The 25837-nt window shown below is 40.2% G+C and overlaps 1 protein-coding gene across 1 annotated transcript; it reads left to right on the top strand.

Moving 5' to 3' along the window:
* Positions 1-10177: 10177 nt before the first annotated feature.
* Positions 10178-13267, top strand: LOC133891003 (spindle and kinetochore-associated protein 1 homolog). The gene is made up of 9 exons (XM_062331673.1): positions 10178-10514; positions 10622-10746; positions 11169-11284; positions 11358-11451; positions 11559-11620; positions 11740-11845; positions 11930-11959; positions 12037-12150; positions 12737-13267. Exons 1-9 carry the CDS (start codon positions 10280-10282, stop codon positions 12812-12814), a joined length of 960 nt encoding a protein of 319 aa, XP_062187657.1. The 5' UTR covers positions 10178-10279; the 3' UTR covers positions 12815-13267.
* Positions 13268-25837: the final 12570 nt, after the last annotated feature.

Consider the following 25837-nt stretch of genomic DNA (forward strand, 5'->3'; position numbering starts at 1 on the left):
TTGTTTGAAAATTAACTTTTAAAAATAGATTATTGGTTCCTATAATAATTTTTTGGTTTTCCAGTACATAACTTCTTAGAAAAATATCTCTTAGCAAGCTTCTTAGCTTTAGTTTATTTTTCTCAGAAACAAGCTTCTAACTTCTCTAGAAGCCACTTCTTAAAAACCCTATATATTCTAGCTTCTGACTTCTGACAGCAGCAGAACCAGAATCAGAAGCAGTAAAACAGGGCTAAAAATCTAAGGTTGATCCCAACATCCCACTAATAAAAGAATTATTTTGTAGAAAACTCCTCATGCGATCATGAAATAACTCTGCCATCGGTAAGCTGTTGGCATTAACCGTAACATTTGGATAGAGATTAGACGGACGGTATTTACTATTTGCATGTTTGTACTACTCCATCCGTCTAAAAATAAATGACTTTTTTTAGTCTTTTTTATAATGTTTAAAATATATGACGCTCTACAATTTTGAAATAACTTTAGTCTAATTTTTTCAGTCTTATTCCTACGTTAAGTAATTTCTTTTTTAATACCAGTCTTATTTATCATATAACTAATAATATTAAAGGAGAGTAAAATGTTTATTTCATCTTTCACTTTAATACTTATATTTAACTTAAAACATCATCTATTTTAAAATAAAGGAAATATTTTCTAGTTTGTACAAAGATTTCGGGATAGACTAGATTAAGATGGAGGCGTATTTATTTGACGGGGTTTAACCAAAAGTTACGCCATTCTGTCCTCCAGTAAGCACATACTCATGTTTGAGGTGTTGCGGGTTTGGTTTTGTTCCGAAGTAGGTGTAGGGTAATAACTGTGTTAGAAGAGGTTGTTTTCGTAAAGTTGCTGCTTCCGGAAGGAGTTATCGATACGACGCGCGCTCGTGGAGGTGGTTGACGCCAGGTGGGCCCGGCGCGTCAGTGGGTACCGGAAGGCTGGGTTAGGTGAGCCCGCGGGGGAGGCAAGGGCAGGCATGATGGCCGGTTCTGGCGGCGCTGTTGCGAGTCGTGGCCAGTCTCTTTTTTCTAAGAACAGAGAAATGATAGACTTTGTGCTTGTTTGATTTGAGAAAGGATGGGTCGGCAAAGGGACATCTGATCTAATCCTCGCCTCGTCCCCCTTAACATCATGTTTTTTAGCAGCTGTTCGTACTGTCTTTTTTTTTTTGCGAGGGTTGGTACATGACAGAAGTAGATCACATGGGCTATGTTTCCTACTTAGACTTGTGTGCAATTATTTTAGGAATACTTTCGTTTTTGCCATTTAATAGGGGCCTCTGTTTTGCTTCAGTCATCATATCTTATTCCTTTTCATTTTTGCCATCAGTTTTGTACTCCGTTTATTGTTTGTTTTTTTTCCATTTCCGCCTAGTCAAATGTCATTGCCCAATGTAGGCGTTCTAATTTATTCCATAAATACTAGATTGGCATCCCTTCTCTTCGTGAAACAACACAGATTAGTGTCATAAAAAGAAAGGCAATGATTGGCATCCCTTATCCTTGTGAAACAACACATATTAGTGTCATAAAAAGAAAGACAATGGCATAGGCGGTATCCTCTGGCGGCATGTGTCCAGCGCAGGAGAAGATAACCTAGACCTGTGCTTGCTACCCACCGTGTGCTCGCCTTCCGCTTGCTTTCTCCTCCACGCGCATCTCGTGTCTACTAGACCCCTCGCGGTGCATCCATCGTTGGCTCCGCCTCTTCATGGATAAACAACTGTGGGACACAAGGTTTCATTATTCTCTCCCTAGGTCCCCGTCGAAACACTACTCCATAAGGAGTGCCCCCTCCTACTAGCCTATGTTGTCTCCTTGCTCATCTTTTCAAAGTCTTACCGGAGCCCCTTCCATATCGATCTCCCTTGTCATCTTCCTCGGCTCTCTCTACTCATCTTTCCCTACTCACCTTTATCTTCATCCGCTCTCTCTGCTCATTCTTCTTCCTAGCTAAGGCACCACTCAAATCATCGCCTCGTCACCACCGCATGCTACCGTCACCCTTGTAGCCGCCAGCCCTGCGGTTGCTCACCACATCATCATCTTTGACATTGGCGCGGATAAGACTTTTACAAACCGGACGGTTAAAGGACATATGTTGCATGATACTATTCATTCTACATTAAAAATCTAATACATAGAAATTTAATGTAGAGGATCCATTTCCAACCTTATGAGCCAGGCTAGCTTTCCCGAATACACTGGTGGTAATTGTGCTATATAGGGGTGGCAACGAGTCTAAAAATCATCTAGTTCTTATGTGTGATTTTAGTGACTAATGATAATACCTATAGATTATAATGTTGTTGAAGAATTGTTAGTAGGTTGTTCTATAGGTAATACATGGAGGAGAGATATGCATCAAGATGAATGAGCTCTAGATGATGCTCGAAAGGAAAAGCTCAAAGAAGATTGACAATAAACATTAAGGCTAAATCACTTATGAAGACTAAATGACTAAAGGTATAAAGTTGTCAATTGAGTCTTAATGAACTAACTCATGTGCTTTGTGTTTGAGAATAGGTTGGGGTTAGGTTCCTTAAAAAGGCATGAGCTGAATTGAAATATTCTATATGTCAAGAATGAAGAACAAAATTGAACTACATATATGATAAAATGAATTTATTGAAGATGTCAGATACAAAATAGTTTTCTATGGCAAGACAGTGAAGGGCAAGCAAGACTCGGCTGTAATGGACCATTCGGTGGTGAAGGGTAAGGAAATGGCTTGGCACCAAAGGATCAAGGTAGTGGTGAAGAGCGAGTGAAGTGTTTGTGCCAATACCGTGCAAGGCCATGAGAAGCTATGGGTGATTCACATCAATCACATGAAGAATCAAGAAGAAATTGAATGAATACGATATAGAAGTTGGTAACCCTCAAGGTTTGAAAGAAAGAAGCGGTACTTAAAGATATTCAAATGCTCAAATTAGTTCAAACAAGTTTTACATTTGAATTTGAGTATATGTATGACACACTATTAAGAGGGATGCAATTTAGAGTTATTTTTCGTGTCTCAATGCTCAAGGGTTTCTAATCAATCCAAAGTGAGAGTTCGCTTTAGGAATCCAGTGCGAAAAGTGTGAAAGTGTTCAAATTGAGTTTCAAAGTGCTCCTAGTTTGATCAAATGTGTTTAGGATCATGAATTCAATTGGGATGTGCAGCCCTCTGAATAAGCTCTTCGCAGAGTCCAAAATCGTCGAAATCGAACTTCAGGATCAAAAGTTATCGCCGTTTTCAGAGGGTCAGCTGTGCTAAACTCGGACACTCTGGGCTGACCCGGATACTCCGGCTTGGCTGGAGTCTTCGGGTTTAGCTCCGAGCCAGGTGGTCTGTTAGGGCCTAAGTGTTTCACCCATATACTCCAGGTTGACTTAGAGACTCCGGGTTCTGTTAGTTGTTTGGACCCTCCGAGTTATACTCCGGCCAGGGTTCTTAGTTACGCGTTCAAGTGCCAACCCGGATACTCCGAGTTAACCCAGATATTTTGGGTCAGTATAAAAAGTTGTGTAATGGCTAGTTTTTTTAGGAAAAGGGTATAAATAACCCCTCACTCTCATCCTTATTTGCTGCTGCTTGGATAAAAAAAAAACCCCCTCCTAGAGCCAAAAGAACTCCCTCCCGCTCTAATCTAGTGTATGATTTGAGAAAAAAAGTGAGTTGGATTGAGAGATTGCAAGTTTGAGTGCAAGTGAGTGTATCTCCCATCTTGAACACCCGAGTTCATCGGCAAGAAGTTCATCGTCGCATTTGTTACTGTGAGAGCTTTGAGCTCCTAGGCAACTAGGTGTCACCGGCGAGCACCTAAGGTTGTGGTGTGCCAGGAGAAGTTTGTGAAGACTTCAATTTTACCTCCGAAAGGGAAGAAATCAAGAGTGAAAACCTAAACTTAAGTGTGATCGAGCTTAGAGAGAAAAAAGGTTGAGAGAGACTAGACTCAAGTGTGACCGAGCACCTTAACGAAGAGGTAGGAACTTGTAGAGGAGGTGTCTAAACTTCAGGAAACAAATCTTGTGTCTCCTTTCTTGTATCCTTGTTCTTGAGTTATTGCTCAACGTTTATGCATATTTCTCGATCTATTTGCTCGTGTGAAATTGATTGTAGGTTCTCTATGGATCTACTTGAAACATACGACTTTATTTAGTTGGAGCTAGAACTCTTTAGATGTACTTTAATTTCAGTGTCACATTTATTCTGCTGAACTCGGAGGTTCCGGATTTAAACCGGAAACCCCAGATACTGTACAATCAGATCTAAACCCAGAGTATCCGAGTCAATCCGAAGTATCCGGTGAACAGTATTTTCAAGATTTTAACTAGAGTTTTCTTGCATATCTTTTGGTAGTTTTGAATCATCTTTGTTATTTTAGGATTATAACTTTTATACTTATTTATGGTGATTGTGTACTAGTTGAACCTAGCATATTTAGGACTTTCACTTGTGAGAATTTCGTTAGTTTATTTTCTGCTGTATGTTTATGCCAACAATAAAAAGGGGATGGATTTTTGTAAAATCACATATTCACCCCCCCCCCTCTAAGAGAAATTATTGTCCTTTCAATTAGTATCAGAGCTAAGTCTTTCTTTTTGTGTTTTACCGCTCAGAGAGTAAAGATATCGACTAGTGGATTAATGCACATAGAACCACTCCTATTAGATGACTCTAATTATTTTGAGTGGAGTACTCGCATGCTATTAAGTTTTAAGACCATGGGTCCTCAAGTACTTGGATACACATATTTAGGGGAAGCTCATCCTATGTTTTGTGCTTTGAGACTAATATTTGTTTAAGTAAAATTTGTGTTTAGTCTCTTTGTGAAGTGAATATCTTCAAGGATGTCAATGAGAATTGGTATTGGAGACTTGGCTATTTATTTGAAGAGCTATCTAATTATTTAAAGAGTCAAGTTATATAGAAATATATTTACTATCTATCCAATATCATTATATGAAGGTAGCATTCTATCACAATACCTTAAATTCATATTCTTATTCATTGTGTTAGATTTTTGTTCTACACAATTTTCTAGAAAGTTCCAGAACACGGAGGTTCCAGGTCAGGTTGGAGTATCCGAGTGCTCCAAAACTCGGAGGTTCCGGATCACGCTGTAATATCCGAGTGCTCCAAAACTCGTAAGTTCTAGGATGTATCTGAAAATTCTAGATTTTTTAAGTTTCTAGATCTTTGTATATATATAGGTATTATATCTACGCTTGTTTTAGAGTTTATGCTTATTGTAGTATGTGCAAACGTGATTGCAATCTTGTCATGTCTATATTTCATATCCATACATGTCTTGATTGCTTATTAAATGTGCTATCTGTTTGTGGTGTTTATAACTTCTCTTACCGACTAGTATGTGTAAGTCATATAATTAGGATGTATATGATATATTGCACACTTATTTGTTGATTGTGTTATTTTGAGCCTCATTCGATCTTATCCGTCTTATTGAATTCTATTTTGACTCTTTTGGAGATATTAATGGATTATCACATTATAGGGAGTATTATGTTTTGTGCATCTTAAAAACCCATAAAGTGTGACTATTTGAGCAATAACACTTAGAATTGATATCATTGCTTATCTAGTATTTATGTGGCATGTCAAGCTCATATAAAGCTCAATTTTGTAAGAATTCATTAATTAATCCATATTTGATCTTAAATTGAAACTTGAAATTTTTGATACTTATCTAGTGATCTCTTAATCTCAAGATTTTAATTTAAATCTTTCTCGCCATTCGGATCAAATCAACAATGAATTTTATGTGTTTACTTGTAATAGTTTATTTTATAAAGAATATTTTTGAAGCATGATGTTTAATTTCTAAAATCCTTCTTCCCATGCTTTTTGAAAGAAAGTTGATGTGCCTTGTTGAAATTACTGACTTGTGAAATCTCTATATACCATTATTTTCTTACAATTGATAGTAATACAAGTAGTAATCCTTATTGATCATCTTTTTGCTCTAAGTGATTTATTTTTTTTATGAAATATTTCGTTTAACTCCTATACTAGGAATATTAGTTTCTTCAAAGAAACTTTCCTTTTAGAGTTTTTAGAAGCTTGCTATCTCAATACTTAAATCATTACCCATATACTTGCTTGAGATAAGTTTTTGAACATGGTTAGAACTTTTTCATGTCTCTATATGCTCAATTTTCACTTAGTTATTTTGTTGAACTTTGTAAATGATAATTTGTTGATCTTTTGGTCTTAAATGTAATTTAGACATTATTATTGATATTTTGTATTTCATTTGGTATCTTCAAGTCTTATATGTTATTTTTGTCCAAATTATATCTTTTTGGATCTTGAAAATGACGAGAATGCTTGTTTGACTTAAATATTAAAATCTATAGCATGTTTGCTTTCTTTGATCCAACATATAGAGTAAGCCTCTCTCAAGATCTTTTATTGGATAAAAGGTTCATAGAATTTCACTTGACTTTCCATTGGGACATATGCTTTCAATATTTCAATTGGTATCTATTCCATATGCACCGTTCTTTAAAAAATTTAATCTATATGGTGTGGTTTCACTAATTTTTTCAGACCCAATGAGTTTGGGGACCAAATTATACTTGAATAAGTTTTAGTGCAATGGAGATACATTGGAATCGTGGACTAATCATAATGAATGTCCTTTCAAATAAAAGATCATTTCAATTGGAATTCATGAAGAATGTATTCATCTTTTAATTAGTATTCAAAAGAAGACTCTCTCCTCAACTTCAATTGAAATTATAAAGAAAGACCACATCAAAGTAAAGCTAATCAATGATGATCAATGATCTACTACATGAATCCAATGCCATTTTATTTGTAATTTGTTCTAAATTTATGCATTTAATATCATATCATGAAAATAACTTACGAAAATTTGTTTTTCATGCAAATATTTAAAAACCTCTCTATTGTAAATATGAGCAATTTGAAGTAGTATATTTTTATGGGAACTATATAATCATATTTATGATTCATCCAATTCCAAATATACAAAATGATTCATATTAAATGCTTGAGTTGCTCTTATATGCAATATTGATGAAATTGGCAAAATCTTTTGCTTGAGATTTATAGTCCGCTTTAAGTGGTTCTTTTGGACGTATATGCTTATGTGATGTTGACACTTTGTGCTAAATGAGATATTCGTTATAATGTCAACTATTTTGCTATGTTCAATTTTGTGCCTAATCTCAGACTCATGCTTATTTTGCCCTCAATTGAATTTGTTTCAATTGATATCTATTTCAATTTATATTTAAGATTCATTCACACATGAATAAATTGTGGGGGAGTTTACTATATACATATATTGGTTTGTACTAACATCAAAACATCTGTGATGTTTGATGCTAGTAAAACAAGCTTTGGTAATATCAAATATCTTTGTGATGTTTGATGTTTCCAAAACTTATTCTTTGTATACATTCATCTTTAGATTAAATGTATACTTAGAACTTTAATTTTTGTCAAATATAAGTATATAGTGAGATTGTCATCAATTACTAAAATATGAGATATTAAAAATGCATCTAGTACTTATGTGTGATTTCGGTAATTAATAAAATACCTATGGACTAATAATGTTGTTGAAGAATTGTTAGAAGGTTATTCCATAGGTGATGCATGGAGGAGAGATATGCATCAAGATAAATAAACTCTAGGTGATGCTCGGAACAAGAAGCTCAATGAAGATTGACAATAAATATTAAGACTAAGTCACTTGTGGAGACTAAATTACTAAATGTATAAAGTTGTCAATTGAGTTTTAATGGACTAACCCATATGCTTTGTGTTTGAGAGTGAGTTGTGGAGACTAAATTACTAAATGTATAAAGTTGTCAATTGAGTTTTAATGGACTAACACATATGCTTTGTGTTTGAGAGTGAGTTGGGGTTAGGTTTCTTAAGAATGCATGAGTTGAATTGAGATATTCTATATGCCAAGAATAAAAAATAAGATTGGACTCCATATATGATAAGGTGAATTTATTGAAGATGTCGGATACAAAATGATTTTCTATTGCAAGACGGTGAAGGGAAAACAAGACTCGGCTGCGATGGACCATCTAGTCGTGAAAGGCAAGCAAATAACTTAGCACCGAAGGACCAAGACGGTGGTGGAGAGCGAGTGAAGGGTTTGCACCACTATCGTGTGAGGCCATGAGAAGCTATAGGTGATTAATATCAATCACATAAAGAATCAAGAAGAGATGAAGTGAATATGATATAGAAGTTGGCAACCCTCAAGGTTTGAAAGAAAAAAGCGATACTTGAAGTTATTCAAAGGCTCAAATTGTTTCAAACGAGTTTTACATTTGAATTTGAGTATAGGTATGTCGCACTATTAATAGAGATGCAACGTAGAGCTATTTATCATATCTCAGTGCTCAAGAGTTTCTAATCAACCAAAAGTGATAGTTCGTTTTAGGAATTCGGGTTTAGCTCCGAGCCGGGTGGTTTGTTAGGGTCTAAGTGTTTCACCTGGATACTTTGGGTTGACCCGAAGACTTTGAGTTCTAGTAGCTGTACGGACCCTCTGCGTTCTGTTAGCTGTCCGGACCCTCCAAGTTGTATTCTGACTGGGGTTCTTGGTTACGCGTTCAAGTGCCATCCGGATACTCCAGTCAGTAAAAAAGCCTTGTAACGGCTAGTTTTTTTTAGAGAAATGGTATAAATAACCCCTCACCCTCACCCTTATTTGTTGCTGCTTGGGCACGAAAGAAAAATCTCCTAGAGCCAAAAGAACTCCCTCCCACTTCAATCTAATGTGTGATTTGAGAAGAAAAGTGAGTTGGGTTGAGAGATTGCAAGTTTGAGTGTAAGTGAGCGTATCTCCCATCTTGAACACTCAGGTTCATCGGTAAGAAGTTCATCGTTGCGTTTGTTACTCTTGCAACATTGAGCTCCTAGGCGGCTAGGCGTCGCCGACGAGCATCTAAGGTTGTGGTGTGCTGCGGGAAGTTTGTGAAGGCTTCGATTTCACCTCCGGAAAGGAAGAAATCAGGAGTGGAAACCTAAGCTCAAGTGTGTCCGAGCTTGGAGAGAAAAATGATTGAGAGAGACTCGGTTCAAATGTGACCGAGCTCCTCAACGCAGACGTAGGAACCTCTAGAGGAGGTATCCGAACTTCGGGAAATAAATCTTGTGTATTCTCTCTTGTATCCTTGTTCTTAGTTCTTATTCAATATTTATGCATATTGCTCGATCTAGTTGCTAGTGTAAAATTGGTTATAGGTTCTCTGTGAATCTATTTAAAATCATTACTTGAAACACACGACTTTATTTAGTTTGAGCTAGAACTCTTTAGGCGTATTTTAATTTTAGTTTCGAGTTCATTCTCTGTTGAATCCGAAGATTCTGGATTTAACCTGAAAACTCTGGATACTGTACAATCAGATCTAAATTCGGAGTATCCGAGTCAATCCAGAGAATCTGATGAACAATGTTTTCAGGATTTTCATCTAGAGTTTTCTTAGATATCTTTTGGTAGTTTTGAATAATCTTTCTCACCATATGATTGTAACTTTTACACTTTTTTAGGTAATTATGTATTAGTTGAGCCTAACATATTTAGGATTTTCACTTATGTAAATTCCGTTAGTCTATTTTCTGCTGTAAGTTTTAATCAGCGGTAAAAAGAGGATAATTTTTTTATAAAATTACCTATTCACCCCTTCTAGATGACATCTTATGTAAATTCCGTTAGTTTATTTTCTGTAAGTTTAGATCAGCGATAAAAAGAGGACGATTTTTTTATAAAATTTGCCTATTCACCCTCCTCTAGATGACATCTTTATCCTTTCAGGGTCGGGTCAAGACTAAGTGAAGCGAGAACGTATCCGATTCGAAACCTGACATCTCAGATCGACCCAGCCCCAAAATGGTTACCGGATGCGAAAACACCCCTGGTTCCGATGGAGACCCAATGACATATTACGGTATGTGGAAGGGTGGTGACGACGATAGAGGAGAAGAGCGGGGCGCTGAAGCCACGGCTAGCGCAGATGGTGGTGGGGCCCCCCGTGTGGCGATGAGGCTATATGGCTGGTACAGAGGAGTGGCTGTATTTGCCTGTTGGGCCGTATTCGACTGTTGGGCTATCTAGAGCATATAAGGCAAGTTATGCCGTATTCTGGATCTAACGAGCACCCACAGATGCAAAATATACCCTGACCTCGGATCTAACTCGGTGTCAAGACCCGACTTGATGACACCATGAGGCTATTTCAATACCCACCATCACCTGGTCTGAAACCCGATGGGCCTTGACCCGACCGATCTCTTGCCACCCTTAGCTATTCACCCAATTTCCAACATCCGACCTTTGCCTTCAGTTCCCGCCCAGAGCCCCCAAACCGCTCCTCTTCGCCGCCGCCTGCCCTTCCGCATGGACGCCGCAGACGGGAGACGCGCCGTCTCGCCGCTGGACGCCGTGGCCGCCGCCTTCCAGTCCCGTGTCACCGAGCTGCAGGACCTCGTTCTCGCCCGCAACAGTACGCTTCTCCTCCCCCCGAACCCCCGCTCCTCAAACCCTAGGTTAGAACCACCCCACCGTCGTGCGCACTGACCCGGTCCGCATCCCCACCTCCCCCGTTCGCAGTGTTCCCGGCGACGGCGTTGGCTGACCTCGCTTCCGTTGACGCGTCGGTGACGGCGATGGAGTCACAGGTGCAGGCCATCCGCCGCTGCCTCCAGGAGGAGCTTGACGCCATCCCCAAGGCCAAGGTACGATTCACCACCGGACTGCCAGATATGTTTCTCCTTTGAGTCGTGATCTTTCTCCGGATGCTGATTCCGCTATTTGCTTCAGCAGAAGCCAGAACGAGTGGGGGTAAATACGCCATTTTGAAATTGCGCATAAATGGTGGTGTTTGGTTTAGAAATGGGGCTACCTTAGTCTGCGATTAGTATGGATAGTAGATTCAAAAGTTAGGTTGGTGTCTGTGGTTGGGGAAATTGGACTTTAATTAGCAGCGATTTGTGTGCTTGGAGATGTAGAAAGAATTGGCCTATTGGGGGAAATGGAGATATTCTCTTCCTCTTCTGGCTATTTTGTGCCTGTTCCTAACCTCCTAAACCAATTTTATTCAATCTGTTGGTGATATATGGCTGGTTTCTCACTCTGACTTCGTTGAATCTATATGCAGAAGCTAGTTGAGCGGTCCTTGAAGCAGCAGGAGAAGCTCCAGCGCATGCTTGCAAACTTACCTTCTGGGATGCGGGAGGATGTCTTTGCTACCCCTCTGGAAAAGAACTCATCAAAGTATTAATTGAAATTAGTTACATCCTTTGTTTGTGCTTATTGAGCAATAAGGATCATGCTGTTTGTGTTCCAGGATGCCGTCTGAGTGCTTCACTTTCAACTCAGCTGTTACAAAAGTTATTGATCATGATTTAAAGAGTAAGGAGGAGCTGGTTGCAGCTCCCAAGGTAAAGTTACTTGATCTTGTGCGCTATTAATTAATCCCAGATGCATTTCTTTTACATGAAAGATATAATTGTTGTCTGAACTGATGTGTTCTTTTGTTGCTGAGAAGAAAGGAAGAGAACCCGCACCTCGTTTGTACATCTCGGCTGAGGAGCTTGAGTCATTGTCATCGTTAGTTCTCAGTCTGCAACTTCTTTTTTCTCATTGTTTTTACGCCGTTGATCAAAATCTGTCAGCTGTTGTTAGTTGTTACATCTTGACACTAATTTGGTATTCTTTTGTCACTGTAGCTACATGAGGGGGAGACTGACTATGGAAAAGGTTAACATTGCAATAAATGAGGTAGCTAGTTATGCAGATGCCAATGCTCATCTTGTTGCATGCCCTAAGAAAAAGGTTTGTTTCAATCCATTCCACTCTTTGACTGTGAACACCTGTTTCTATTGTATTGTCTGTTGAGTGTTGTTAATATTATTGCAGTTGTCAGAAGATACATGGGAAAAAGCTTTGGTAAGCTCTTTGCAGATGCCAACAATCAGGTTTCCTCATTTTATTTGAATTTTCATTCATTTGTCATTTCTATTCAGGAACTGAGGGACATTGCTGCAACCGAGGCAGTAAAAGGGAAGCATTTCTTCCTGGAAGCTGACATAAAGGGCCCTGGTCTAAAACTTGACAATACTGGCAAAGCTATTCTTACTGTGAGTATATACAACTTTAACCACTTACTGTGAGTTTTACAATACAGAGGCACAAGCATGTGTTCAAAACTTCGAATGATATGGTTTTTTTTATTTCCATCATTTATATCACAGAAGATTATTAATGATGGAATGTTTGGCCTTCATAAAAGCTACTTTTTAATAATAAATTTGTTGTTTGTACCATTTTGGATGAATAATTACAATAATCTCAACATGCATTGTCAAACTTGAGGAATAGAAGTTTATATACTGTAAATCGAATTTTAGGAAGAGAAGATCATATACTGTAAACTAAGCTTCAAATGAACAAATAAATAACTGCATATATGCAGTTTTGGTATTGCTTCCTAAAGAGCTCATTGCACGTTTCATGCAACCTCATGCTACAAACCATGGGGACCCTGCATTCCAGTCTGTTATAAGGTTCACTAGTAAGGGCACTCATTTAGCAATGTTCTTGATAAAATTTGCTACAACAGCTGCAAAAATATATGATGGAAATAGAACTTACTGGTGGTGTTACATGCTCATTTTCTTTGCAATGTAAATTGTTCCGTTACATTCATCTACCACTGACCTCCAGGTCCTCCGTCATCTTGGTCGCATCCATGAAACTCGGATCGGGCACCATCGGGTCTTCATACTCTCGAAGCAGACCTGAAGATCCCCACATCAGATTAGATGCGGCGTACATTTCCCAGAGCACATCCTCGTTAGCAGAGCACTCGTGTGCACGTGGGCGTTACACAGATGCCTGGATCAATGTGATGTTTCCTAGATTATGTGGGACAGATTCCTGGAGCAGTGTGATGTTTCCTAGATTATGTGCAATCATGTGCAGAGTGTTGCAGGTTGGCAGAGCATCAGGTCCCTGATTGCCTTGTAGCTGCCTTCCATGGGCTCCTTATAATCTTCTCTTGCAAGCGAGGATTGAGCACTATCCAAGTTTTATAGCAGCAGAAGAAACGGGTTGCCTGTTTGTTAGAAGAAAAGTGGAGAGAATGAGAGCAAAAGTTTTTATTTTTTATTTTTTTCGTGTGCTCATTTGGCAGGCTGCTTCCTTCAGCTGTTAATTGACTTTGGGACCAGGCTAATGCACGAACGTGCATGCTAATGCTTATCTGCCCGTACATTTCTAATTAGAAAACTAAATTAGTTACGTTTTTCATCAGTAATTAGTTACGTTTTTCATCAGACAAACTACTTAGATTAGACATCGCGTGTTTCCCTAGTAGCTCCTTTCTCTCTCTTGATGACTCCAAGTTCCCTATGGTTTTAGAGAGCAAATTGCCACAGTTTATAAAGCAAAATCTATGAGATACAAAGAATAAATTTGGATAATTTTACAAGCAAATTAGTATCAACTTTGAAAGCAAGTTTTTTTTTCTATTTTACAAGTATATCAATACACATTTAGAGAGCAAAATTGTTTCAATTTATAAGCAAAATCCATGCTAACTCAGAGAGAAAGTTCATTTACAAACTCAGAAGCAAATTTATTCAGTTTACAAGCAAATCCAAACGAAAAAAGAGCAAGTTTGTTCCAATTTACAAAAGCAAATTCATATGAAATTATAAAGCAAATTTATTTCTGCACATGGAGCAAATCCATACAAATCCAAGTGAATTTGTTTCAATCGACAAGCAAGTCTAGCGAACTCGTGACCAAGTGTTGGGAACTAGGTTATCGAACACAGGGAGAGGCCTTTAGCTTCTCAGAGGGAACCGAAGGCTTTTTAATGTGACACACGCTAATGGGAAACTGTGCAATATTATTAATGTCACTCATCTTTTCAGTTACTATACTGGCTCATTTATAGCCTGTACTTAACCACTCCTAGTTATAATTTATAATTTTACCTCTCCAACTGCCATATTCCCGATATATTGGAGGGTATTTTAGTACTATCCTAAATACATCAACACTTTTACAACTGTACCCTCCACCATCCTCGGATTCCAATGAACGCGGCCCCTTCGCCCGAGCTCCCGAAGGTCTATGGCAGATGGGACCTTCGACGTACCTTCAGCTGGCTTCAACGTGGCATCACGAATTGGCCTTCGGTTGACATCCGAAGGCCCACCAAAGGCTTTGCTTGCGATGATAGCTTCGGTGCTCTCTTCGGAGGATTCCTCGGGGCGACGTGGGGAGGCCTTTGGTCGGTCTCTGAAGGCCTGAGTCGCTTGCCCGAAGGGTCCGTTTGTCATCAAACATTTCCTGAAATAACACAATTGTATTATGTAAGTAAATAATAATCACCAGAAGTCTTCAACTCACCATCCGAAGGGGGCCTACGAGACCATTCCCCAACAGCAGCCCCCCACAGGTAAGTTTCTTCTTCGATGGGCCAAACCTGTGGATCAAATGGTATGACCAAACGCCGTCCTCTTCGGCCCGTTGAAGACCTTTGGTGACCCGTTTTACCTTTTAGCAAATAGCCCCCTTTGGTTGTTCACCTATCTTTATTTTACTGGGTTGGTGATTTTGTCCCCGCGTGACGTTTAGGATTCATAAACACTAGTTATCGTCAGTTCATACTTAACCATCATTAAGGCCACGATTCAATTTTCAATATGCACTATTTCAACTACCGTTAGCCTTTGTTTGTACCGCTATGTATACTCTATCCGATGACTCACTTTTTACCTTGCACCCTCATTGAAGCACTTGCTTTCGTACGAAGACTCCCACATCTCATTCCGATGCCCTACGAGATCCTATGGCTCCGAAAAGCAAATCCGGCCGCCCGAAGACGTCCTAGATCGGGCGATCAAAGGTTGATGAAGAAGTCCTAGTCGGACTAATCAAAGAAGGCCTGATTAGTGACGTTTCAAAGGTCAGACTCCCGAAGGACCAGGAGACTCCGACGCCCGGAGAAGACAAAGCCATCATTTTTGTGGACTATTTTCGAGCAGGGCTTCGCCTTCCCTGCGTCGAGCTTGTGTCATATAGGAAGTCCGATAATGGTAATACATTTAAATTAGGATTATTCCTATCATCATCTTTGATAGGCAGTATATTTATATGGATTACTTTACTTGTTCTAAACTCGGTCTACACTTGGTCACAAATGGAGCATAAGTTTTATGATTATTTTGGATTTAGAGATACAAGGCCAAGGCTGAAATTTGAAGAGATTGATATGAACATAGTAGAAGATAACTCTAAGATATCGGACAAGATGAATACAAGTAAATGTGTAGCCGAGTGTGTTAATATCAAATCTGAACCATTTGCTTGTTTAGCTTTGAAACCATCTCCGCAAAAGAATCGGCTAAGAAAGAAAAAAACTATACATTTGATTTTAACATGTGTGACCAGATTTTTGATAGTTTATTACAAGAGAAACATATTAGATTACTTGGTCATCATGTTATACCTTCGTATTAAGAATTAGGACAGCGTACATATTGCAAATGGTATAATTTATTTACTCATACTATTAATGTTTTCAATGTGTTTCGCCGGAAAGTACAATCGGCTATTAGTGAAGGTCGATTGAAGTTTGCAAGTCATCTAGAGACAGGGGGCATAAAGCAGATGAACAATCTCTCCCTGTAGGTATGCCTAATTGTGAAGATGAGCAAGTGTTGATTCAGCCAAAGTAGGGTGATACAACAAAAGGCAAGAAGGTCACAATATCTAGCAAGATTAATAATGATAGAACTAGTAAAGCTAGTAATATTGTTGACAACAATAAGAAGATGGTTTGGGTCCCTAAAGCTCATCAAAATACTAAAGCTAAGGTTAATGTTCAAGCATCAACTGCTAGAGCTGTACCAAATGCAAAGCCGGAGGTGACATTCAAACAACTTCCGCTAAGTATGAGAGAGAGCCAACCCGAATGCTGTTGGTCGATTTGATAATTTTAAGTGGCTAAGAGAACCTCCCAAGCATGAGTTTGATGGTCGGGATCGACGATGAGAAGGTTTTCATGCAGCAGTGCAGTATCCTCCTTTTGGGCCACCAATGCCTATGTTGTGGAGGTTTCTTCCTATGCTATTTCCTCCTTGTTTGCCATGGGGCTGGTATGGTCCATGGACGTCACCTCTGATGCCTTTTGAGTCATTCCATCCAGGACGGGCAACACCTAGGCCACCAGTGTTTCATAGACTATCTCATCATAGAGATGACCGGTTTGATCATAGGAATCGGTACAGAGATCAAAGGAAGAGGAAAGTGATCAAACAAGTTTATCGTGTCAAAAAGGATGGTAACAAGGATAAGAGTTCAGATTTGCTTTCAAGAGGGGAGAAGCTGACTATTGTACCTAAGGAGCTGATAAGTATGAATTCACTTGAAGGACCTATGCCAGTAATTGATAAACATGCACATGCTTCATGTGATCAAGCCAAACACACATCTGGTTTGGGATCTATTATTAGTATGCGACAAGGAAAAGCAGCACATAGAAAAATAATTATTGATGTCAGGCTTAACAAGATGGAAAATTCTAGCAGCTCAATGGTAAATGATGCAGGCGAATGTGTGTGTTCCAGTTTAGGTTCAAAGCAAGAAAGTGAGAAGGCAGCTGATGTGATTAACCGAAAGCATGGCATTGATGTGGTTAATTACAAGACGAAGATGTGGGTTCCTAAAGGTAGCAAGCAAGTTCAGACTAAGGGTAGTGTTCAAGCATCTTTGCTAGAACTACACAGGAGGCAAATTTGAAGGCGAATGAATCCAGGAAACAACCATAAAATCACAGGTATGTTTGATTATTTTCCTTGGTTTCGGTGTGATCCTTGGATGTCGTTTTATGAATCTTTACAGTTTAGTCAGGCATTACCAAGGCAAGGTACATAGGATCTGCTCTTACGGCCATATTAGAAATATTATTAGGAGAGCATAAGATATACGACAAATGTTTATTTATCATCGCCCTAATAGCATACATAGTCGACATATCATTTATCACAGTCCTAAGTGATGGCTGAAAATAGATAATAAGTTATTCATGATTATTGCGCATGAAAGTGTTTCTCAGTATGCAAGCTTTAAAAAAAAATAGGGGGGCATGTGTTGATGACCGAAATTGACATATTATGAAGAATTTCGATACTGGGAATTTTCTGGCTGATCGATGAACAATACCTACGATAAACAGTACTCCGTTCAGATGAATAGTAACCCCGATCAGATGAACAGTGACCATGGCCAGGTAAACAGTACCTGCGACCACTACCAGGCGATACAGGCAGATGTTCGGATCGAAAAGGTAGTCGAATCGAAGAAGGCCGAACTGCAATAAAGGATACTCAGGTAGATATATGAGAATTTACGTGGTTGAATAGGAAATATATGTTAGTTATAGAAAGTTTGGATTCATGTGTTCTAGCCGAATTATATTTGTAAGTCTTGTTTGATTTGAATTAGGAGTCTTAATCTTGTACGGCTAAGACATGCTGCCCTTTAAACATGAGAGGGTCATGACCGATTGAGACATCAACCAATCGATCAAACACAATTTACATTATCTTTCGTCTTTTGCTAGGTCATGTAGTCATGTTCCTCCTTCCTCCTCCTGCTGCTACTCGTTCTTAATCTCGATGACCAAGGACAAGCCGTCAGCTAACCGTGCCCTGACGAGTCCCTCCCGGGTGCGATTTGCCGATGAAGATTTGTCATCGCAGTGCCAGACTGGGCTTTCCAGGTGCTACTCGTCAGGTTAGTTATCATTTGCCAGTTTGCTCGTAAATTGATCGCTCTTTACCGCAAAAGCACAATAGTTATCTCCATTGCTGAACGCTCTACACGTGGTGCTACGGATTACACATACGGTGCTCGTGTGTTTACGCTAGGATCCATACTTTTCGCCAACATCATGTTCATCTTGGAGCAACGTACATGTGTCTTTATTTGGTGTCATGTTATTTATCTTGCTTCTTGTAATAGGATGCTAATAGGACGGGACAAGCGCCACACATTAGTATCTAACTCCCTTAGGCCCCATTTGGGGCGCTGGAAATTTTCTGAATTCATGCGGGAATGAATTGTTTCTTGTGAAATTCATACAAGACCATACCGTTAATTATCGTTACTTGATCATGCCTTAGGATCCAAATTAGTATCTTGAACGAAGGAAATAGATCAACTCCTTTAAAATAGCTTGCTTTTCTTCCATTCCGAACAATGCCTGAATGCCAATATCTATTTATCAATACACTTCCTGGAAAATGAGAACTTTCGTGATTATTTGACCTCATAATATTTGTCTTTACTGTTGTATTTAGTCCTTTCTTGACATAGTTTTCTTATGGTTAATGGTGAGAGAAATACACTGTCCGAGAAAAAAAATATATCCTCATTTAAGTTTGGTTTAGCATATAAGGCCACTCCCAATGCATTGTTTCTTATATGATGTTTAAGATAAGAGATATAGTAAGAAATTGATGCTAAGAAATAAGCTTCCAATGTATGGATGTGTGTTGTTAGTTTCATGAGGACTTACAAGACGATTTATTGTCTCACAGTCATCTAGTAATGCTCAAAGAGATAGTTTCTTCCGTAAGAAACAAGCTCATTCTTTCTAATCTTTCAATTGCTTGTCACGTCATCTTTTTACTTAATTAGGTGGACATATAATTAATGTCTAAAAAAATAGCATGGGAGTGGCCTAAAGGTAGATCTCTAGTTAAATGCTAGAGATGCCTAGCATCCTTCATAACAGCAGTGTCCCATTTTATACAAGCTCGTGTTTCATAGTTTTTTTGGATAGCGGGAGCTTTTATTGAGCTCAGACAATTACATCAAGGTGATATCATCGCACTGACAACTCTCTCATCCTCCGTATAATTAAGATGTACACACCCAAAAACAGAAAAGTGAAAACACGATTATAGTTTAACATAGGTGAAAACAGGAGATGCTAAGGCGCTTTGATCCTCCGACTAGGCATTCACCTATAAACCTAGGTAAAACACTCCCTGACTACCCGCTCTAAATGCTAACACGTCACTGTAACCATATCCTGAGAATATGGCTTCTGTAATATAGCCCAAGTATGGAGCCAATGAGTACATAGGTAGATAACCTGCAAAGGAGATGAAATATATCTCTTATCAAACACCACATCATTGCTGCATAGCCAAAGCGACCAGCAAGTAGCAGCTGCCCCCAACAGGACTTTTGGTTTCAAGTCCCTCCTAATACCTCGTAACCAAGTACCAAACATATGTGATACACTATGAGGCCAAAAGAGTCCTGAAGTCGCTTGTATGTTAGACCACACGGTATTGGCAAGATGGCATTCAAAGAAAAGATGTTTAATTGTCTCTTCTTTGTGACAAAAGTAGCAGTTCATACTCCCTTGCCAATTATGCTTAGCCAGATTATCCTTTATCAGAACTACACCTTGGTGTAAGTACCAAAGCAAGATTTTGACTTTGAGAGGCACCTTCAATTTCCAAAGGCGATTATTAACATTGTTAACATCACTATGCACTAAGGCAAGACAATGAGATTTCACCGAGAACTGCCCATTTGGGGTTAAATTCCAACGGAACTTATCTTGCTCCTGAGTAAGCACAATATTAGCGATACGAGGAAGTAATGCATTCCACGTTGTTAATTTTAGCCCTAGAAGGTCCCTTCTAAAAGAAACATTTGGGGGGAAGGTTCGGAGGACACCTGCTACAATATCTTGTTTCTTCCTTACTATATTGTATAGGCATCGATACTGTTCTTGCAAAGTTGAATTTCTCAACCACTAGTCTTCCCAAAACCTGATTTGGGCACCATCTTGGATAGTGAAGGTTCCGAATCAGATAAACTCTCGCTTCACCTTCATAAGGCTGGCCCAGAAACGTGAATCCCAAGCTTTTCATTGGACCTATGATAAGGGTTTAGAACTCAGATACTTATTGCGAATCAGTTGTTGCAACATTCCATCAGACATGAGTAACTTAAAAAGCCATTTGCTGATTAAGACAATATTCTTAGTATCTAGATCATGAATCCCTAGACCTCTTGATCTCTAGGTCAGCGTAAGATGTTCCATTTAGAAAGGCGGTATTTTTTCTTTTGATCGTCACTTTGTCAGTAGAACCTGGAACTGAAATAATCCAATTTTTTAAGCAACCCCCTTGGTATAGCAAAGAAAGACATCATATACATGGGCAGACTATTAAGCACTGAATTTATCAATTTCAGTCCCCCACCAGTTGAAAGGTATTTTCCCTTCCAACTACTGAGTCTCTTCTCTAACCATTCCTCAACCCCATTCCAATCTTCATTCCTCAGTTTCCTATAATGAATAGGAATAGCTAAATACTATAGCCGAAAAGCTCGGTGTATTGCTTGGTCATGGATTGGACATCTCAAAGTAAAACAATTTACTTATATGAAAATTGATCTTAAGACTCCATAGTTGTTCAAAAGCACAAAGCAATAGCTTCATGTTGCGAGCTTTCTCAAGGTCATGATCCATAAAGAGTATCGTGTCATCGGCATATTGTAGAATAGAGACACCATCATCAATAAGATGAGGCACCACTCCACAAATTTGCCCATCTGTTTTGGCCCTTTTGATAAGAACGGCTAGCATGTCAGCTACAATATTGAATAACATCGGGGAAAGAGGGTCACCTTGTTGGAGGCCTTTTTCATTTGAAAAAAAGGACCGATATCATCATTCACTTTAATTGCTACACTACCGCCTGAAATTAAAGTCTCAATCCAAGAGATCCACTTGGGCGAGAAACCTTTCATCTGTAGTAGGAAGGGCTATTTGACCTTGTCATATGACTTCTCAAAGTCAACCTTAAAAGTTACCCCACTCATTTTATTTCTATGCAGTTCATGTATCGTTTCATGTAAGATGATGACTCACTCTAGGATATTTCATCCTCGCATGAATGCAGTTTGAGTTGGACTGACCATTTGATCTGCACCGGAATTAATCCGGTTTGTGGCCACCTTTGTGAAAATCTTGAAGCTGATATTTAGCAAACAAATAGGTCGATATTCCACGAATTATATGTAGTGAACTGCAATTGTTTAGCCTCAATTTTGGGGTGATAACACTACTGCCAAAAATCAAAGAGGTAAATCGGATCCAACAATATCTAGATTGAGCCAACTGCTCTCTCTCAATGTCAGTCAGGCTGCATACCTCGGTGGCAATGAAACAAAGGTTTAACTTTTCTTGTTTGTAAGTACCACTAGTATGAGCTGCCCAACCCCAGAGATGTTTGCGCAAGGCGCTCATCTTGTTATTCCATCATTGGGTATGGTTATGTCCTTTTACCGGCTTATTCCAGATTTCCACCATGCAATCATGAAAATCATCTCGAGTGAACCAGCCAAGTTCTAATTTGAACCGCTTCCAGATCCCTGGGAAAGTCATCGTTCCAGTGTCAAGCAATAGGGGCATGTGGTCCGAAACACCTCTATCCAGAGCGTGTATAGAGACCAACAGATACTTAGACTCCTACACCATAGTCATAAGAACTCTATCTAACTTTTCTTAAGTTGGATTAGAAAGGGAATTTGCCCAAGTAAATTATTGACCCGTTAAATCAATTTCTCTAATATCAAAGCTATCAATGACAGAAATGAACAGAAAAGGCTAATGGTCATTATATGTGTTGTTATGATTCTCACTACTATTCCTCAAGATATTGAAATCCCCGCCAACCAGGGTTGGGAGGTGGTTCTGTTGGCAGGCACGCACTAACTCCGCTAGGAAGCTAGATTTGAGATCGTCCTGTGCTGGTCCATAGACCAACAAGTATCCATTTAAATTTCTCTATCTTACTGCTTATATGGAATTTGACAAAAAAAATACCATTCCGCAACTAGAGACAAATCTAGAGTGGATGCATTAATCCCGAAGAGAATGCCTCCAGACCTGCCGCAAGGAGGAAAACAATGCCAAACAAAATCTACACCACCAGAAAGGTGAGCCTAATTCGTTCTTGACATATCGCTATTCCTGTCTCTAATAAAGCCATAAAATCCTAACTATGCTCCCTAATACCATCAGCAACATACCGAATTTAGCCAAGTTGGAGGGACCTTTGCTATTCTAGAAGATACCTTTCATTGGAAAACATTTTTTATTGGATATCTTGTCGCTATTCGAGGCCTTTCACCCTTTTGTCTTAGAGGATGATTTAGATTTTCTAGTAGTAGCTATAAAGGTCACAAATTTTTGTGCCTAGATCTGCCTCATCCCAATCGACCTCCGACACATTCTTAACCAAGTGAGTGAGTAGGGCACCGTCAGGTTTGGTGTCCTCATCATCACATCCATCAAATGGATTTATCTCTTTTGTGAAACCAGTATTTGGCACTTTAATCGTTGTTATGGAAAAATGTGCCACCTTTATTTTGTTTACTTCTACATGTTTCAAAGCATTGCTAGATAAAGTTATTTCATTGCTACTACTACCAAATGAAACACCTAATTTACCCAAATTTGAAGTAAATCTATCATTAGATAAGGAAGCAATAGAAATAGCGGAAGTAGATTGTGGCATGCCTAAATTAGCATCACGAGAGGTGGTAGCCAAGCATGGACTTGGTGGAGTCAGTCACCATCCTTTCCATCACTAGAGAATCCAGATTACAGGCAACAACCCGCTTCTTGGCCTTGACCATAGTACCTTCGTCCGCCACAGCGAAACCATCCGGTGAGAAGATTGCATTGGAGCGGCCACTTTGGAGTATGCCATCCGGTGCCACCTAAGTGGCTCCATGGCATGCTGAGAAACAATGTGTCTCCTGACCACACCACCCGTGCCCAAGGACGCAGGGGACCCTGTGGATCGAGGCTTCAAAGATGTAGGTGACCCCAGCTGCCCGGTCACCTGAGACGGCTTATCCACCTAATGCGTCTTAGCCACTAGAGATGGTTCAGCCTCCGTAGATAGCACGACCAGGGAATGTGTGGCCACCAGAGAAGGCGTAGCCACCATAGACAACGATGCAGCCTCCTTAGACAGTGCGAGTACCTTAGGTAGCACGTTCACCTGAGACGGCGTTGTGGCCCCAAGTGTGAGCTGTGTCGAGGGAGTCTCACGCCCAAGGCAGATAGCAGCTGGCGCAGCCACAAGGGAAGGCTCGACCACTAGAGACGGTGCAACCTCCTTAGATGGCACATCCACCTGAGCAGGTGTAGCCACCAGATCCGGTGCAGCCAGTTGGGAGGACACCGCAGCCACGGGTGCGAGAAGTGCTGATGAAGACTCACGCCCATGGCGTTTAGCAAACAGCGGTGAATCCACCGAGCACAGGTCCGGTGAATGCCCCATTCTGGTTGCAACAGGAGACACCAAGAGGGAAGTTGTAGATGTAGCAGTAGCATGCAAATCTGGGGCACAGACTGGTCGAGCTTATTGTTGTCGGCGTCTTGGATTGAAAGGGTTAACCACAATATGACTTGGCGGCTGTGGGGGTGATGATAGGCACGGTACAGACCGTCCCCCATGTTCCATCTGCCGAGTGGACATCTTCGTGGTTTTGACAACCTGCATAGGGACCGAGTTATGTGTTGCTTCATCTGAGGAGGGATAGTTTCATGTGTTGTTTTTATGTTTTATTTCTCCTTGACAGCTGCACTGCCTTGGTAAGACACATTGAGTTCTCTCTTAACTCTAAACCTTACTGTGTCATGACAAACCTAGAGCTCGTAGAAGGTTGAACCATTCCACTGCATACGAAACTTTCAGACACAATCATGTAGACTTTTACCCTGCAAACTAGAATATCGAGTCTTTGACTTCCTACCACTTTCATGGCGCGTCAAAGCTTCAAATGTCACGTAAAATTATTTAATTTGATGCTCTATCATGCCATCTAGCAGTTCGTCAAGCCATCTTTAAGTCATGCCTTGACCAAGCTGCATTTTAGATTTGTTGCTTGCAAGTGTGTGCCCCATTGCTGTACTACTGCTAGTCTTTTGATTGGTAAAAGAAGTGCACACTCCATTGTTGTATTGCTAGTCTGTTAGGTTTCTGGGAGAGGACCTTTTTTAACAGTGAAAATGACCTCCTAATTGAGATTGCTTAATGCACCTGAAGTTTCAAACCCTGAAATAAATTTGACGTCGATGTGCGTCCACGTTCCTTATTTTCTGCCCCACTTTTCTTCCAGCTTCTGTGTTAAGCAATCACGATAGGCAGAATCTTGATTTGTTTCCTTTGTTGGAGTTATGTATTTCATTTCCCCTTGGACCTTGGAGATAGTCTCCTATAAAGTGATCTCGCCATTAGAAAAAGGAAATAATAGAGAGTTTGCAAACAATTAAAGCTAACAAACTGAGAAGATACACTTGACTTGTATGTTTCTACAAGAATACTTATTAGGTTGCGTTTGGATCCTGGAATTTGACCTGGAATTCTATTCCTGAGTATCTGAAATTAGGCTGTGTTGGAGCAAGAGATCGTCTTGCCCCAGCAAGTACGGCAAGAGTTTCTTCTAAGGAGAGACTCAAGTTTGGAGATAAAGTTTGAGAGAAAGAAATACCACAAATGTATTGATAGTAGAAAAACGGATCGGTCTAGGGGGAGTATCACAGCGTGACTTTGTGTTTGTGCACCTTTGTGTGCTGTGTATTGCCCTTTGTGTTGTGTTGAGTGTTCTCCTTATGACCTATCCCTACCCAGATGACCACGACCCCTATTTATAGGGTGGTACGTAGCTTAGTGTACAAGTTATCACGATGTACAAATATCTAGGACCTGATCGAATTACTGGGCTTTATCTCGGATAACTACTTTTTACCCTACATAGAAGATAAATATCTATCGTGGTAACTATTGTGGTGCCTGCCCCCTGAGGGGTGAGCCGATCGCCAATTGCGGCCCGGTGCTGCTCTGCCGAGGGTGTCAGGACGACTTTCATCGCATTGGGGTGTCAGGATAAGCACCACTTGCACCGGCATTAATGGCCCGTCACCTCGCGTCAGGTTGGTTGCAGGGGTGTCCTTTCTTCCCTGATATTATCTCCAGAGACCTGCTGCATCAGCTAAAGGCCGCACAGGCACCAGAGGGGTGGCCCGAAGGGGTCCGTAGCCTCCGGGGTCTAGGCCTTCTGCTGAGAGTCCAGATGCCGAAGGCTACAGAGGGGCTTGCTGTAGCTTCGAGTTTTGGGAAGGCCATGTACGTACCGGAGAGGTGGCCCGAAGGGGCCCGCAGCCTCCAGAAGTGGGGCCTCCTGCTGAGAGTCCAGAGACCAAAGGCTTTGGAGGGACCTTAGATAGCAATCTTCAATCATTGTCCTCAGACTGGTCTATTTTTCCCCAACAGTACCCCCATTCTCTGGCCCTAACGTTCATAGGGGTGAGATGATGTAGAGAAAAACCAACTCCAGTCTGGTATAGTAACAAGAATGCCCGAAGGTAATTCCCTGTCCCTGAGAAGTTTTTCGATGGGAACCGTAGGCGTTGATGGCGAAGCTCAAGGCTAATGGTGCATTAGTGGTGGTGACACACCCCTGGGTTTATACTAAGGTCGGAGGTGTAGCCGGCGTCAAAGTCGAAGACCGAAGACGTTTTAGCAGAGAAGGCATGATCCGGAGCCTGTTGGAGTTGGTATATGCGATATCGGGACCTGAGGCCAGAGGGGCGTCGGTGGAGGTGATGCACTCTGGGGTCCGTGCTAAGGCCGATTTATATTCTTCGGACTTCTTTGGTGATGGGTCTTCTTGCCATTTGAGTTTATCAGAGTGAAGATTACGTGT

Source organism: Phragmites australis, chromosome 14 (genome assembly GCF_958298935.1).
Source record: "Phragmites australis chromosome 14, lpPhrAust1.1, whole genome shotgun sequence".
NCBI classification, from domain to species: Eukaryota; Viridiplantae; Streptophyta; class Magnoliopsida; order Poales; family Poaceae; genus Phragmites; species Phragmites australis.